Below are 19,022 nucleotides of genomic sequence, written 5' to 3' on the forward strand. Positions count from 1 at the left end.
GGATTTTAGAACTACTTCGCACTTTTATTTTACACAATAGACGCATGCTTCTGATGTCAAATTTAAAAATAAACTACATGTATTTCTCTAGACTAAGACTTGACCATTGATGTATTTGAAAATAAGTTTACCAAAATATTCGTTTAAATTATTCTTGATTCTTTATCCATCACCTCGTCTAACTTCAATACATATGTCAATACCGCATCATTTTTCTTTCAGGCGGCACGTGTTACAAATATCCTCGGGTATTGATGAGCCGGGCAACATAAGGTGGCAGTTGTCCCTGTGTCTGCTCCTCGTCTGGATTATATGCTACTTTTGCATCTGGAAGGGAATCAAGTGGACAGGAAAGGTTCGTCTCTCTGCTTAACGGGCATTATACTAGCAGCCCGGTAAGCTGGAAGGGGAAATGGGGTCGTGACGGCCTCAGACACTCACCATCTGTAATCATCTGTTATTGGTTAGATGTGATATTCAGAGTCCTGAAGGGCTGTACACGCGCATCGTCGTGATACCGTTCCTGTCAATAAATGTTCAAAGAGTTATTGCCCTATAATTAATCATCTTTTATTTTCTTATAGATTTTTCGTTCCCGCGCGAAGTCTCGAGAACTTGTAATCCGAGTTTGACGAAACTGTATATTTAGTACGTAGACATGGTTGACATGCGATTATTGCCTGTTCCGCTCCACTACCTTTTTAGTGCGTTATTGACCCTTCAATTATGATTTTTTTTCACACGTTTCTCGAATAGTAATGGGACTTTAAACTTTATGATTCTTTTAGGATGCACATGCGATTACCGTCAGGTCGCTGTGATCTCTTACTCTTATAGTCAAATGTTGATAATGTATTTGCATCATTCGCTGGATATGCACATATCATAGCATCATTCCACTTCGTTTTTCAGGCCAATGTCATTGATCCGATTGTGTAGATCTTTATTAGGGTTAGTGTGCTCATACAATGCATTGACAAAACGCATCATCGAGAGCATGCATCAGTTTCACGGATATATGTGTTTGCTTATGTTATTTAATAATTACTTCTTCAATTAATTAGTTATTTTATTTAATATTTATCTGTTAAGGGCGTATATAGGACCATTTCCAATATGTAACTGTCTTTTTACACGTGGTACATTTTTCTGTGACTTTTTCATTGGTGGTGCATTTGTGTTACTTTTTAACTTGTGATATAACTTACTTTTTCACAGGTTGTTTGTTTTGGTCGAACATATGGCTTGCTTTTTTAAATGTGGTATATTTGACTTTCTTTTATCAAGGTGGTATATACATCTAAATTTTCCAAATATGGTATAAGTAACTGACTTTCACAGTTCATACTGCAGTCTTTCTTTTACGGGTAGTTTATATGTCTTACTTTGTTCACAGGTGGTTTATGTGACTGCCCTATTCCCCTATGTCCTGATGTCAATCCTGCTTGTGCGTTGCGTGACCTTGCCGGGCGCATATGAGGGTATAAAATTCTACTTGGTACCGAATTTCGAGAAGATCGGTCACTCTAGTGTAGGTGTCTTTAGCATAGAGCTTTATTCATCATCACTATTGTAAACAGTTCACTGGTAGCATGATACATGGATGAATAGTAGTACTTATGGTAGTTGTTATCTTCTGCTGCTGCTACTGCTGCTGCTGCTGATACAGACGATGATGACGACGACGATGACGACGACGACAACGACGACGATGACGATGACGATGATGATGATGATGATGATGATGATGATGATGATGATGATGATGATGATGATGATGATGATGATGATGATGATGATGATGATGATGATGATGATGATGATGATGATGATGATGATGTACATGACGATGACGATATACATATTCAGGTGTGGATCGACGCGGTCACTCAGATATTCTTCTCCTACGGTCTCGGCCTTGGAAGCCTTATCGCTCTTGGAAGCTACAACAAGTACAACAATAATGTCTGCAAGTAGGTACACGAGTAAATGAAGCACCAGCATTGACACGCACAATGTTTCAAGACATGTTTATATATTTTAAAGATAGTTGAAATATGTTTTTTTATTAAGACTTTTTCTGAAACTGTTCGTGTAAGACATATTATGCTATTCCTTAGTTCGAAACTGTCCGTTAAGACGCATTGTGCAATTTCTGATTGTGAACCATTCCCTGTAAGACACTTAGTTCCATTTCTGACTGTGATTCGTTCACATTGTGTTGTTTTTGACCGAAACTGCCCCGATAAGACATTTTTTTGTAATTACTGACTGCCCTTTGGGTCCGTTTCAGGGACGCTGTTCTTATTTCGGTACTTAACAGCTCAACGAGCTTTTTCGCCGGCTTTGTCATCTTCTCGGCTATTGGTTTCATGGCGCGAGAGCAACAGCTGCCGGTCAGCGAGGTCGCCGCATCTGGTAAGGGGGATCTCTCATGGACGGTATTGACCAAACCATTCCTAGTCCCAATTCACCAGTATTAGTGAGTTTGTTGCCTTAAGTCGCTTGTGTTTTGTACCTCTTTTACTAAGTCGCAAAAATACCCAAAAGAATTTAGTAAGTATTTTTGTCCTTAAATGGTATTTCGTTTGTAAAGAGGCAAGTTGTTTTAAAAGACAACGTAGGTCAACTCAGTCGTTGAAAATCGTAGGTAATCGTACGATCAGAACGCGTATGGCCGCCGAAACGAAACTCAACATTTTGTCCCTGAAAGGTCCGTTATGATTCTTAGTCTTGTTGACCGTCTTCATTACGTGCATATCTAACTACCGTCTTCATTACGTGCATATCTAACTACCGTCTTCCTTACGTGCATATCTAACTAATACTGCAACGTCTTCATTACGTGCATATCTAACTAATGCTGCAACGATTAATTAGATCACGAACAGATGATTTAAAAATATTATTGATTGTTTGAAAAATATATAAATAAAAAACACAGGAGTTAACAATTTCACAAAAACATAAAAATGCTGCTAAATATTTATTGGTGATCGAAATTAAAGGCAGATAGTGATATTTATTTTATTTTATTTTTGAATCTTTACTGTGATGCAATAATTAGTATGTGGATAAATTTATAAACGAAAACCAAACGTGCAAGCCTTTCAAAAACTATAAAGACATGTGTGTATGTTTTAATAAATGGACACTGCAATATTGCTAAAAACCAATATGAATTAATATTCCCTTTACACACATGTGTTTTGAAATTAGCAAGATTCACGAGTGATATCTTGCTGGCATTGCTTCATTTAAATAATTGAATGGGTTGAGAAAAATCAATAGGAAATATTTTTTTATGTTTTAAGATGTATAAGCTCGTTCGATCCCCTCAACTATTAATTCGTGTAAATGATTACAACTGGGCACCTACAGTTACATTTTAAGAGTGCTGAATATAAATTATCGGAATTATTATAATCGCGAAATCAATAAAGCAAATACTTTAATAAAAATATCTTTAAAGCGCAACGTTTTTGGTAAGAGTTTTATGCGCAATGTCATTACAATCTCTGTTTACGTATGTATTAATATGTATATGTTCAGTTGAAAACAATTCAGGTTTATAAAGTTACTTTTGTTTCCTTTTACCGTTGAAATATTTTTTAATATTTATGGTAAATTTAAGTCCTCTAAAATGCATAAAAGTGTAATTTGTGAGTCCGGCAATTACATAAAAAATCTTATCATGTGTACATTTGTAACCGGCAATATCTCTTCCACCAGGCCCCGGTCTGACGTTCCTGGCGTACCCCAGCGCCATGGTGCAGCTCCCCATATCTCCGCTCTGGTCCGTGCTATTTTTCCTGATGCTCCTCATGCTGGGATTGGACAGCCAGGTGAGTACAGCCAAACTTTCAGTTTTTTGGACAATCCGATGGATGCAACCTTCATTTTATTGTTCATCAATTTTGTGATTGAAAAAAACACCGATTGGACTAGGTCTGTGCGTTGGTCCCCCCACTCTACATGCTGAACATGTCATTCATAATGATTGCGTGGAATTATTTCCTGTGTGTATCTTTCTGTACATCTTATGCTTTTTATTCCAGTGATTTAACCCAACATGAATCGTTTAGTCTACCATCTATCATACTTCGATACTTGCATGATGATGTATTTGAATACTATCAACATAACCACTCCACCTGAGTTCATTAAGAAACATAATTTGTATGTTTTTTTTATGAAACTCGTTTGGTCAGTCGCATGAATCTTCAATGTTGAATGCGTTTATCTGTTAGAGACGTTAACTGTTAAATGTTTAAGAGGTTCATGTGGTGTAGTCTGCATTACATTCCACCTCTTGTGTTATTTTAGTTATTTCACCGACGCAAGTTTACACTCCATTGTGTTTCTCTGTTCAATGACGCAAACACAGTAAGGCCACTTACCTTGGTCTACCTTGTAGGAATGGGCCACCTGCCTCTTGACTTCAACAATGTTTGTCGAACGCGTATATAAAATGGTTTATCCATTTCCAACATTGAGGATGATATTTTACCTATTTACATAGTATAATGCATTATATGATAAGTTACGTATGCAATATTTGCTAACAAAACTTCCTTAAAGTATGTTTACAATCGCTATAAATTAACACATCAGTTATTTATATTCAACGCAGGGATCTTAGTGCTAACAGAAAAAATAACTCCATACTGGAAAACAATATTCATTCCATTGTTTATATAATAAGAATTGCACTTATATAATACTTATGTTTTATGAGGTAATAAACAAGCCCATGTTTGAGTCTGTCATTCTATTGGTCAACGCTTCATCGCTAAAACCAAAGCAAGTGTTCGTTAGTGGAAATTAATTACCACCGTCCCTAAATAAATACTAGTAATATGTTTGCTATTTATAAAACATGCCAAAACAAGTTATATAATGAGCGTAAATCTTACATGTTTACCTGTTTACTTCTTTAAATGTTGACATGTTTAAATAACGAAATTGTTTACTGTACCGCGACGCTGGGTGTTAATACAACCTTCTTTAATGTCATCCAACGTTCTTTTCGTTATGTTATATGTTTTACTTTTTGTGTAACACTGTTATTATTTTATTATTGTTATTATTTGGCCCATGCATTATTATTATGAGTATTATGCTTATGCTTGTGTAATGCGTAAGATTTGACATGTGAGTTTTTTTTCTTCCCGATGAATATCCTTAATATAAAATATGTGTAAAACATTCACATCTGTGGTTATTCGTGACAGTTTTAAATAAATACCAAAAACAGGCGCGTCACTTCAATGCGAATGATTAACAATTTTGAAACCTATTTCCGGGGGGGGGGGGGGTATTTAGACGTCACGAATGAGGTCACTGTGGGGTCGTGTTTGAGTGTTTTTTCTCAAGGCGTATGCGTTTTCACTTTGGGGCTATGACGAAACACTGAATTAAGTAGCCGTACTATAAAATCGCCATTAGTCGATATTTTTCACTTTTTGAACAACTCTTTTACAAGCAGACACACTATTTTCATGAAGATGCGTGAATGGTTCATGAGTACCTTTGATGCACTTAGGTATACTTCTTCTACCATTGTACCTGTAGTATTTCCACTAAGGTATTGGTTATTTGAAATGGTTTATGTTTTTGGACAAACACTATAAGTATATTTTAAGAGGAATCAAATTCATCGTTTTGATGGAACAAAAATGCAATTTATATGTGTGGTCTAATACAATCCGTCGTGTTGTTGCAAACAAATGTTATGTACTTAACTAGTCTATTAAGATATGTCTTAAGTATGTCGTGTTATTACAAGCAAAGCGACGTCAATTTCGAGACATTAAAATGGGTATCGAGTTCGGTGTGTTTTTGCAAGCAAATGCAATTTACACGTGCTGTTTGTCAAATGGGAATCAACGTTCTCATGTTGATGGAAGAAAATGTTCACTAGTAGTCTAAAAAAGGGAGAATAAAACCATTCGTTTTTAAAAAGAGGAATCAAACCCTTCGTGTTATTGTTAGCAAAATCTTTGTATTTTTTTGGTTTCGTATCGTCAATACAAACACATATATACCATGTATTATAAAAAACACAGGGTGATTTCAAATGGCGAACAATGATCTATATGTGATACCGTTCTTTCGTCCGTACTTCCGTCTGTCGGATTTCTTGTTTCGCTCGTATCTCAAAAGATCTACTGGTGCATGAATGAAACTTTCTAAAGTATGAACCAGCATATGAACTTGCGAACCTCCATATTTCAGGAATTACAATATATAAATTTAAAAACATGTTATGAATACATTAACTTTTGATAAAATTAATTTTGTTATTGTCCATTTTGCTTCAGTTTGTAACAATGGAGGGCTTCTTCACGGCGTTGATCGACGAGTTCCCCGCGTTGTTTTCTCGCAGACGAGAGCTATTCATCGGTATCGTTTGCTTTTGCTCCTATCTCATAGGACTTTCCTGCGTCACCGAGGTAAGACTGCACTAAAATGTGGTAAAACCGCAGTTGCAACGAGTTTAGAAGACGTCAGGCAATTGGTGGATTTTAAATAAGTGCCAGAAATTCGTGATAAAAACCGAAATTTAAATACCATATTAAAAGATTCTGACAAGTACAAAAACGAGTGTGTCGATAAGATAATGCTGAGATGCATGTAACTAAAGAAGAAAATGTCACGCCATTGGTAAAAAAGACGCGGTGAAATAACATGGTCTCACGAACGCCATCCCATTTTAGTTAATCAAAATATTAGCGTACTTTGTGGTTTAATGAGATTTTCGGCTTTCCATATATCGGGAAAAAGGCGGAACGAGTTTAGAAAAAATCTTCCTCGCATGGGGCCATAAACATTCAATATTTTTCCTTTCGAAAAAATTGGTCACAAATAGTAATGCGTGTGTCTAACATTGGGATATTCTCACATCAGGCAATATTATTTCCATTGATATATTACAGATTTTTGCCACAGAGAGTGATATTTTTTTCTTGCCGCCAAGTGTGATGTTCATTTCTTGCCTTGAATAGTGGTATTTGTTTCTTGTCATAAAACGTGACATTTTTGTTGCTTCTTGTCACAAAGAGTGCCATTTGTTTTTGCAACCAAGAGTTTATTTATTTCTCGTCACAAAGATTGATTTTTTGTTTCTTTACAAAAGATTTGTTTCTTGCAGGGTGGAATGTACATGTATCAGTTGTTTGATTTCTACGCAGCCAGCGGCCTATGTCTTCTAGTGCTGATTTTCTTCGAGTGCATCGCCGTCTCATGGTCTTACGGTGAGATGAAAACGACATTGAAATATACTTGAACACTTAAGGCATTCCCCTTCTTTCCTCGTCATTTTAGTGAATACACATGCGTTTATTTGTTAATATGTCTTTGTCATGCACAATATAGAAACACAGCAAGACCCCTGTTACTTACATTAATATGTCTTTGTCATGCACAATATAGAAACACAGCAAGACCCCTGTTACTTACATTATTATGAATTATCACATAAATGGCTACTCCGAAATAAAATTATTAAATGAAACACTTAACTTTCGTACAGTTGTTAGGTGATGTTACATTTGATTTGCCTAAAATGGACACTGATCCCAAAGTGTTCAAAGTATATTAGTTGGGATGGAATGTGTTCTTGTCGTTAACAGTAGCCTTTCGCTATTCAAATTGCAGTATATGACATCATATTTATATGCTCAATCAATTATTGTCTTCATTGTAAATGTCCAATTACAATATTTTCTGTCAGAGTGCATCTTTGAGAACCATTCGACATACAATGAAGGGGCTTTTCACAACACCGCATACCTGGGGATCCTTTCATGCATCTAACTTACCATAATTAAAATATTATAGTGCCGGCCCTTTTTAACGAAAAGTACATTTTCCTTTGTTCTATAACATTATTTTATTTAACGTCGTACGCACTTTGCTAGAGTCTGAATAAATATCAGGCATATTTAGATATGTTAGGTGGTTACCAAAGTAACCCTTAATTGATTCAATTTATTTAGTCTGTCCGACGTGTATAGATACGCTGTTTAGTACCTGAATGTTTTGTTATGTTTGTAAGTGTAGTGCGTACTTTGTTTTGATAGCAACCACTTTGAAATAATTAAAGGAAACATGTCGTAATAAACATTAATTCTGAGCACAACCTGCGCCTGGTGAGCTTTTGTGATCGCATTTTGAACGTCGTCGGTAATACGTCGTCAATCCTGAGTCGTCAACATCTTACTGTATTGACACAATTGATGCCAAGTTAATTGCAAAATTTTCATGATACAATTGTGTCCAAATGATATCTGGACCGAGTTTGAAACTGGGTCATGCGTGCTCACTAGGTTACTAGGTCAAATTGAAGAAAATGCGTGTAAACACTATAGAAGTCACACTTTTTACCCAATCATAAAACTTGCTCTTACAATTTGCTCTCATGATACCTCAGCTGAATTGGGAAATGGTTACAGTCCATTTAAAACATTGACGCAATGGGGCGAGGCAGTTTTCCTTATATGGCTATGATGAAACCTTCTTTATACCTTCTTTATACTCTAGAGGTCATAATGTGTTTTTTTATCTTATCATTAAACTTGCTCATGACATGGCTAAATTGAAACATTAATAACACCCTAAAAGTCACATTTTTTTCCGAATCATTTTGCAAATCCCTCAGAAGATTTGTTCTAATGATATCTCGCCCGAGTTCCAAAATCTTCTCTTTATCTTATCATTAAACTTGCTCATAACATTTATTCTTATGATATGTCGGCTGAGATCGAACATGGTCCTGGTCCGTGACAAAACATTGACGCCATATTGCGGGGCAGTTTTCCTGATATGGCTAAATTAAAACATTAATAACACTCTAAAAGTCTCATTTTTTCCCGAATCATTTTGCAAAAATCCCTCAGAAGATTTGTTTGATACCTTGTCAACTAACTGCTGAGAACATTTTCTTTAATGACATGTTGGCCAAGTTCGAAAATGGTTCCAATACACTGAAAAACTATAGCCGCAAGATCGGGGAAGTTTGTTCAGTAATGGTCAAACATGTTTACTCTCTAGAAGTACAATGTTTGACATAATCATCATGAACCTTTGTTCTTGTGATATCATGGTCGAGTTTGAACTATGCCCTAAGTTAAACCATGTCAACACTCTTAAAGAACATTTTAGTCCAAACTTAAGTTAACTTGTTCAAGACATTTTTTTTATAATGATATAACGGACCAATGGTTACGTTTCGTTATAAAACATTGCCACCAGGGATCGGGCAGTTATTATACTACTTCTAGTGAACATTCATTTTTTAAACTTTTAAAGTTAATTTGCTGCCCAATAATAATGAAACATGATCAAAAGATTTGTTCTTAGAATATTTCGGAAGAGTTTGAAAACAGTTTCGCATTCCTGAAAAACATGACTTCAATGGGCCGGGAGGGTTTCCATAACAAAGCTATAGTGAAACTTTTGTTTGTCCTTTTATCATGAAACTTGTGGAGAATATTAGTTTTAGTAATAACTCGTCCGATTTCTAATATGGTTCCGAATTGTTATTGTTCATATGCACCATTTACCACTGTACTTCGTACCTGAAACATTTATGCCATATATCCTTAACAGTTAATCGTCAATTCGTAGCCAAAGTCCTATTTTATTAAACATTCAAAGGATGTCGATAAGCCATTTTGGCTTTCAGCGGACGATTTATTCATGTCTGCGGATCCATATGACTTTCTTTCTTATTCAGGCGTGAATCGGTTCTATGAAAATCTCCATTCGATGTTCGGGTTTTACCCGAGTCGATTTTGGAAATTCGCTTGGGTGATTGGAACGCCGGGGCTAACTATGGTGAGTGTTAGTCATTCTTAGGGCTGTTTGTTATGTACTTCATATCGCTCCCTTGGTGCAAAAGGTACAATGTGTTGTTGAAATAAGAAGGCACATGGTACCTATTTTGCACCAATATTGCGATCTATATTGTTGTTGTTTATGAGGTAGGGAAAGACCTCACAGATATCATCGGTGTACTTAAGCTAATACTGTTTTTACCTACTGCGTTGTAAAGAAAGAAATGATCGAAATCACACAAGATTTTATAGCGTGTTTATTGATTGTTATTTCTGATTATGAAGACACCATCCCAGCTTTTTATTATGCCCCTAGTGAACATGGTTCTACGCGTAACTAGGTTGGGACAGTTTAGTATCAACACCAACATGTAGTCACGCGTAGAACCGTGTGCAAAGAACGCGATCGTTTTAAGTTGCGTTAACGAAAAGCAGAGAAAACTAAATTATCAACTGCTTTAAATAAATTATTTATATCTATATTCGCACAGTTTCGCTAAAATAATTGCTATATTTTGATCAAGCACTAGGACCTAAAGGGCGTACACTCCAAAAATAACATTTTTTTCCTTACACACGGCGCGCCTTTTTATATTTGTTGTTTTCCGATACAAATCAAAGAGAAAGAAAACAGCTTGGTCTTGTAGAAACTTGTAGAAATACTGTCTCTTTGAGGAATGACTGTGCGTTATTGGACCTCCAGAAACCACTGCTAAACATACCTGTTTATTTATGACATCCTATGAACAAATGAGATTGCTTTTTTTAGAAAGTATATTAGACGTGTGTACTGTATAGATATTATTTTTCAATAACAGTCCATTAAAATCCGGAAAGGAATTTAAGCTTTGACACATATGCTTAAGAGATGGCTCTTAAGAGATATACTTATTACTTAAAGATCACCTGCCCCGGTTTTAAAAACCTTAAATATACCAGTTTTATGTGAGATTAAATGTTTTAATGCATATCCATGCAATTAGTCGATTAAAACCAACGTATTCAGCGAGTATACAGCCGATAACTATGCCGATTTTTCGCACTTCGCGATCGAGTCGACATTTTTGTTCAAAACGGAATTGACGTAGTAAGGCACCACTTGCTTAGTTCATAACAAAAGATTCGATATCAGCTGTTGTCATATTAAAGATCGACACAAAAATCGAGGGGTTTTCTAAGTACACACACATGACGGGGTATCTTGATTGTTTTAAGTATTTAATAACGATTTAATCAGACAATTATAATTGACACATAATGAACAGATACAATTATTATCTGAAATTGATTGATGTTCGATTGCAAGTCCAAACCAACCGTTCAAATTAACACTTCAACAATGTAGTCAAAACAAATAATGTTGATTTAAAATGAATTAATCTTACGTAAATGTCGCGTAATTTAAACTAGAATTGTCTAGAATATCTATTTCTATAATTTCTTTTGCTATTATCCGGAAAAGGGCCATTTTATTGAAACCCGATGTTGACCCTGCACACGATTTAATTGTACTTAAATACTATGCTTAATTGATCTCGTTGTTGTCGCCATTCACTTCAACGTGAAACTACTCATTTCTGTTTTTTTTTATATAAATAATTTGTCTTAATGAAAATTATTAATAATTAATTAATAATAATTAAAAAATTTCGTCATATAAATATGTAGAAATTGAATTGTTCTAAACTCTCCATAGCGAGGTGAATTTATATGATAAAGGACAAATATCATGTCAAATGTTTACTTACTAAATTATTGAAATGGAGTACACAACACTTTAAGATACATACAATTTTATTACAACATTACAAATATAAATTACCACAGACAAACAAAAGAGAACAACCTGTACAATAACAGCAGGTTTTAGAAAACTGGACGGAATTAGTACATGAGCTTTACTAAACATTGTTGCAATACAACTTAAAAAAAATAAGTATTACTGCAGACTGATAATCTGATTGTTTTATTACTGTCTGTGACGGATGAAATTGATAACAGTAGATCACTGATAACATGACTGCACAGCAACAAACAGGACCAATTATTTTATGACACCATCTTGATTAATGGCATCTGTAAGGTGGAAATACACAGAATTCTGACAACTTGGTGCCACTTCCATGCCTTGTTGACATGGTGATTTGCAACAGTATGTGCACTTTAATGACCAACTTATTTGGTCAAGAAACCATCAAATTGAATGAACTTTATAAATGAAATGTAAAAATAATAAACTGAAATGGTCTTATTTAATTTTTGCACTCATTATAATGCTGTCATGAGATGACAGTTAACATCCATTTATTGTCTAGTAATACAAGAATTGCAACACAAACTTATATAATAAATACAACTTTTGAGTCATACTAGTAATAAAACATGTTTCTTTAAAAAGAAATTTATCAAGCAATACACCTTTAGTACCTTTAATGCTACAATGATATAGCGACATCGCTCCTTGCCAAAATTGGTTTATTACACTGAAACCTGTTTCCAATTCAATTATGTATATAGCAACATTTAAGGCCAGCATTGTTTTATTATTTGTTTTACGGGAGCGCCCGACCCTATTTTTTGACAAATACAAATAAAAATAAAAGTCACTTTCATTTTTTTTTATTAACTTTTCACGCGCCGACCTGGTACTTTATCCAAAACTAGAAAAAAAATGCGAAGATTGCCGAAAGTGTTGTTCAAAATGTGTTTATAATACGGGTTGTTTCGTTGTGCCAAGTCGACTTTTATAGCGTCAGCGATTTTCATTAGCTATTGCAGCCAATACCACACGATATTAGCTAATCGGTGAGTATTAAACAAATGATTTTCATATTGCATTTCCGAAATGGCGGACATTAACAACAACAAGACAAATGTAGCATATTTTAAAATCAAAATAATTTAAAACGGAGCAGAAACAATTTCAATTAGAAAAGTTAATCTTCAGAACACCATTGTTGATATCATGCCCATATTATGTGATACGAAATCAAAAATAATTAGAGTTTTTGCAAATGATGAAGAGGTGTCACCATCGATAACTTTCGGTGTGTAAAAATTTCTACAGACGAAACCAAAGTTTTGACTTTCAAAATGTCATGAAAAAGTAAATGGAATTTATTTCTTAATTATTTGATCATTTTTGTAAATCAGAAATACATCTTCATGCATTTTTAAAAAATGAGTTATTATTTAGCCGAAATATAATGTTCTATCAACTGTACATAATGTTTTCATACTGCAGGATTAGTACTGCAAGGAAGGCAAGTATAAACATTTATCATTCTTTAGGCTCGGTTGATAAATGTGCTCAATTGGCTCTATGTATGTGTTCCAAGGGTTATTATTATCTTCACATGTATATAGCTCTCTCTGTTTATTATATATCCAAGAAAATGTCATTGCCCTTTTCTCCTTAAAATAATACAGACAACACATTCCATAGTAATTTTTTTCAGTTGAACTTAAACCGTGAATAAGAGAGGAACAAAATAATATGTGCAAACTTTTACACCATTTTATTTTGACAATACTGTGAGTCTTTTACGAAATTATTAAAATAAAATACTATATAAAACATATACAATTACATAGCTCAAAAGTTGTTTTCTATATATAATTAAATGTTGCGAGTAAAGTATATACAGTCAACAGAGTAATTCTACTACTAGAACAATTTAAATCCTTGCTACATGTACTATTTAATTCTTTATACGGCTTTCACTTAAGAAAATGTTCAATGAAATAAATCAAGGTTTATAGGTATATTGTGTCTTTTACCTCAATATTTTGTTGGGGCTAATGTGAAGCCAATGGACATGATACAAAAACTACGGAGATAACCACCATACAATGTCACATACAAAATAAGTATCACCTAACCCATGCGTTTTGAGAGAATAAGATTGTTTAAGCTCTTTATTAAACAAGTAAATATTAATCATGTGAAACAAGGACGGTTATTGTTAACTCCAAATGTATGATTTGATCACACCAAGAAGAAGAAAACACCTACATGTTACACACCAAATATTGAACCCTGACCCTTGCGGTTTCTGTGTTGTTAGGGATTATCAAATACATTAACCTATATAAATCAGTTGACCCCTGAATCGCAAACAGTTTTGACTACGGAGACATGCTTTGAGGAAACTTAGCAAAGAACCACTATATGGTTGGCATGCAACGTAACAAACCAATGGGCCTTGCGGTTTCAGAGAATGATCATATGATTTATATTTATAAGCAAAACAGTAACCCCTAAGGAGGGTAAATTTTCTGCATGACTTGAACAAACTTGAAAGAGAACTCCATAACGATGTTACACACCAAATATTGTAGTCATGCCCGTTGTGTTCACTTTACATATATAAACACTATAACTCTCTCTGAATATAAAATTAAATGCAGCACATGTTTTTATAAGTCAATAGCTCTCGGTTTCTTAAATGAAATATTCACATTTTATGTACTAGAACTTTCACTACACAAAGTGTTCGCTTAATATCTTTAGAAGTACTGACTGAATGACAATTATGTTGAACATTTTGGATCCTGATCAGACTGCTCTTTTGGAACCAAAATGGTCGCAATCGCCCTAAGGTCCAATTTCCTGTTACGTGGCTCATTTTTTTTCCTCATGATTGATACAAATTATCATGCTATAAAGCAAGTCTGCTGTATATTAAAGAGTATTTTTAGTGTGCATATTCCACCCATGGATGAAAGTGACAAAGTTGGTTGTTATTTAAAGATATTAAAAAATGTAAAAAGTTTTCAAGTCTTTTTTATTTAAGTCAAAAATGCATGCTATATTTGTTATAAACATACACATGATATACACTTAACAAAAGTTCAACGATCACTATAATACAGTACACACCTGGCGTGTTTAATAGTTCCTATTGAACCAATATAGTATAATACATGCGAAAGGTGCTTTTACCTATAAATATATATAAAAATATGTTTACTATTATTATAAAAAGCTTCTACAACAGTGTAATGAGATATATATAAAACACATAAAGGTTAATGCAAGTATACATAAGGTTAAATTGGCTGAATTTTAAATTTTCAAAAATAAAAAAATTTATCGGTTTAGACAGTTTTATTTTTATTTTTTTGGTAGACTGTTCACTTTTCATGCTTTTATTTTTTTCTTATTTATCCCCCCGACTCACATTTTTTGAAAAATTTCCCGTAAAACAAATAAAATTAAAATGCTGGCCTAATTGTATTAAACAATATATTGCACTAACAGTTGGTCTACATAGTCCGTGTCAGGGAAAAGAGTTGGTACTGTATCAGGAAGTAGCAAAAGTCTCAGCCCTAAGCCCGCACTCGCCATCACACTCGGGGGATTGACAAAATACTTGTCCTCAAAATGTTTAATGCAAAGCTTTGCATGTTTGCTGGGCGTAAAGTCCACCACCTTTCCATCGATTATCCGTCGTGAATTCACTGCTAGGATCCATTTTCGCCTGATACTCTCGTCTTTTGGGAAGCGGAAAAATCCTTTCTCCCCCTTTTCAGGACGAGCATTGCATCCAAACACTGCACACTGCACCATCATATTACTCGTCGATTCGCAATGTCACGTTACAATTCAAATCGTAATCAACTCAGCGTAGATAGAAAATTTATAAAATGCAAGTTAATGATCAACACAGTCCTGTATACATTGACGTTGTGCGGGAAATTTGCGTAACGGTAAATAACAATGGAGGTCGTTCTGGATCATGCGCATTGGTGCTCGACTACGTCATCCGGGAAAATAGCGGCGGAAATTTCCGAACGCATTACGGAAACTGCCGATCATCAAAGTCATCGTTTTTTACCTTTAAATATATATTTTTATTTATTTTTTTTTATTTCAATGTTATTATATGGTATTCCTTTACAAAATATGATTTTTAAGTCAGAATTCTTCAGGTGATCTTTAATAAGATAAGACATCCACAAGAAAACCTAAATATTTTGTTAATGAATTTCGATGAAATTTAAACATAACACTCGTTTTTTTATATTATCAGGACAGTAATTACTATATGTTTAGATTTTTCACGAATTTGCCTTGGTGTTTACTTCGTGAAATGGTTGTATACGAGATTGTGTTGTTTTCTCCCCCATATTGCTCCCCTTTCTGTTTCCCGTTCAGGGCGTCTTTCTGTTCTACGTGGTGAAGTTCGAGCCCGTGACCTACTTGGAATACCGCTTCCCAACCTGGGCCCACGTTATTGGTGTCATGATGGCACTGTCGTCTGTGGGGCTCATACCCATATACATGATCTACATCTTCTTGAAGACCCCAGGGACCCTCAGAGAAGTAGGTTATATATTGGAACATAAATAACAAAATATCAAGATTCCTATCCACTCTGTATTTGGTTCCTCTTGCTGCAAATTTGACCGACCGCCCTGGAAATGTTGAAATTAAACGTATATTGTTTGCAAATATACACGTCCTACGCGAACATTAGACTTACACGTACTATCGTAACATTATTTTAAGACTTGAAAAAGGAATGTGTAGATTAAGGTTATAAACAAACAAGCCGAATAAAAGCTCATGAGTAGGAAATATACTTGACATATCGGCAAATTTTTATTCGAATATTCGATCATCCTGTTTTCAGTTTATAGAACCAAGATATGAACTTTTTATGAAAAAAAGTGAAACAACATATTTGAATATTAAGCATAATATACCGATATTCTAATTCAACAGTAGGTAAACACGCACATAGGCCTTACAAATCAGCAGGTTGATATAAAAAAACAGACCTTCTTCATCATGGAATTTAAAGGGCATTTTCACAAATGTTGGCATATATTGAGAGATGTATTTTTATACTTCATAAAAGAAATCCTCGTAGTATCACAAAATATAACGACAACAACGGAACTCTCCAAATTTTGCAACGCTTATAATGTTCAAGTGTAGAAAATATAAAATCGACAAAAGATGCATGTAATGGATATTTTGGAGCATGGTAAATGTTCAGTAGTACTGTTTCCTCAAAAATATCAAAACTACAACCAACAATTCGATCTTAAACATTTTTTAAAAATTTTGTCAAAATTCACCAAATCGTGAATAGGCCTCTTTAAGAGAAACATTATTGAGAAAAGTGACATGGTTCTGTCTATCTCTTATGTGTGCCTTAATGAGAATCTGGCTTTCTCAACGATCGAGCACAAAAGAAAGATTTAAACAACAAACGAAACGCTTTTGTGAACGTTTTGTTATTGTTTTTCAGCGATGCAAGGCGATCTTTAGACCGGATATTAAGCTGCCTGGTGGAGGCCCTGATCCACCGCCGCCGTACTCGGAAGTATCCATGCACGTGCAGAGAGACGCCGAGGTGCAGCTTTAGGTTGGGACCAGGGGCCGCAAGTTACCACGGACCGCCAGTGGCAGCAATGGACAGCAATACACCATTGAATTCACTTCTGGGGCGATTTACGACAGTGTGGTCTGTTCAGTCACTGGTTCTGTGTTCATGGGCAATACGAAATAGATATATGCACACGCCATGGTTATTGTATAGTTGTATATATAGTTACAAGAGTCCCGTTTAAACATGTATTCTTAACTCTTTTTGTAGTTGCTGCAATGATTGAGCTTCTTCGACATTAAGCTTCTTGTGAACATTTTATTTTCGTTTTGTGTGGCAGTTTGAGTAAAATTTTGAACATTCAGCGAAAATCTGTGATTCATTTTTTAGAGATTATGATTTTAATTTAACATGACATGTTCTAAAAACAGCTTGTATACATGTAATTATTTCAAGATATATTTGTTTGTCTTAGTCTTGAGATCGTATGTTTTACCTCCATGTTTGTATCTGTGTTTTGTAAAATCATGCTAACCCGCATTGTTTTAATGACTGCATGATTTACTATGTATACATAGTCATTATTACATATTTTGAAGATAAGCGTACTATAACATCATATCATCGCAATTATGGCATCAACGATTCAATCCAATTTTCTTCTTCATGAAGATATTTCAGTACACGTGCTATGTTTTGATGACTGACTTACTTCATTCATGTAAATATTGTAACTTTTTGACTAATAATTTAAGGCACGTAACTATTTATTTCGTGTTTCTATCGAAATAGCATGATATGTATGATACCCATAAGTATTTCGTTGTCATAATTGATCTCCATCTTCTATGGTCAAGTTTTCACAAAGTTATGCGTCAATATAAAAATAGTGGACATATAGTAAACAAATATGCGAAAATTTGCCATATGTCCTCTTAATCTATATTTAGATGATACTATTTGCAAACCTTCTATCAATAATAATTATTGGTCGCCTTACATAAGCAGTCACCTTTCATAGGAGGCGAATTCGAACAATTTCATTGACTGGCTGTTAACACAAACGAGTCTTTTTCATGAATTGGAATGCTTTAGTCGTGTTGAATTATGTACGATACAAATTAAACACACTGATATATTTGACACAATATTTATTTATAATGTTTACATATTTTTAAGCGAATAGATAATACCAGTCATATCAGAACTGTATATAAAAATCGCATGAATTTGATATGGACAAATATCTACTCATTTTATTAAATAAAAATCAACGTTGAATTATCGACTCTGCGAGTTGTAATCACAAATAAGCGAGAAAACAAACATCAGAAGAAGCAACAGTTATCTGTGCAGAAGCAACAGCAACAACAACAGCAAGTGTAAGCCTTAACATTATGTTGTTTCCAATACAGTTATAAATTGACCAATTGTTGTAGATAATAATTTTAATGTATGATAAATAAACAAACATATACCACATATGTCTTTGTCAATTTTACATGAAATTAAAGGATGCTTACATAATTGATGCATATTTTCCCGTTTCACTTTTTTAAGATCTTTTTCAAAATACCCCATAAAGGAAACGCTGACATTCGCTTCTTTTTCTGCGGCTTAAAATGCGGCGACGTGCTCCTTTGAACTTCGTTCGGAAACGAACTCAGAGCCATCTGCCTCGACGACGTCGTTTGCGAAAACGCGGAAACTCCCGTTAGGAGGGACTCGATTTCGAGAGCCGAATGTAGAAGCAGCTCTTCGAAAACGGCCGTCAATGCGTCGTTACCGTACTTTGCTGCAAACTCCACGCGCGGATGCCCCCACTCTATGGTGATAAAGCATT

At 34.7% G+C, this 19,022-nt stretch overlaps 1 protein-coding gene across 1 annotated transcript in view; it reads left to right on the plus strand.

The window, feature by feature from the left end:
* LOC127877354 (sodium- and chloride-dependent GABA transporter 1-like) overlaps positions 1–18,710 on the plus strand; it is a 39,350-nt gene extending 20,640 nt beyond the window's left edge. Inside the window, exons 5-14 of the mRNA XM_052423106.1 lie at positions 223–355; positions 1,397–1,531; positions 1,870–1,973; positions 2,294–2,418; positions 3,733–3,845; positions 6,324–6,455; positions 7,154–7,256; positions 9,740–9,840; positions 16,000–16,167; positions 17,102–18,710. Coding sequence (XP_052279066.1) covers positions 223–355; positions 1,397–1,531; positions 1,870–1,973; positions 2,294–2,418; positions 3,733–3,845; positions 6,324–6,455; positions 7,154–7,256; positions 9,740–9,840; positions 16,000–16,167; positions 17,102–17,218 — 1,231 coding nt within the window. The 3' untranslated portion in view covers positions 17,219–18,710. The remainder of the gene's footprint in view (positions 1–222; positions 356–1,396; positions 1,532–1,869; positions 1,974–2,293; positions 2,419–3,732; positions 3,846–6,323; positions 6,456–7,153; positions 7,257–9,739; positions 9,841–15,999; positions 16,168–17,101) is intronic.
* The last annotated feature ends 312 nt before the right edge of the window (positions 18,711–19,022 follow it).

The sequence above is a fragment of the Dreissena polymorpha genome, chromosome 1 (assembly GCF_020536995.1).
Source record: "Dreissena polymorpha isolate Duluth1 chromosome 1, UMN_Dpol_1.0, whole genome shotgun sequence".
NCBI classification, from domain to species: domain Eukaryota; kingdom Metazoa; phylum Mollusca; class Bivalvia; order Myida; family Dreissenidae; genus Dreissena; species Dreissena polymorpha.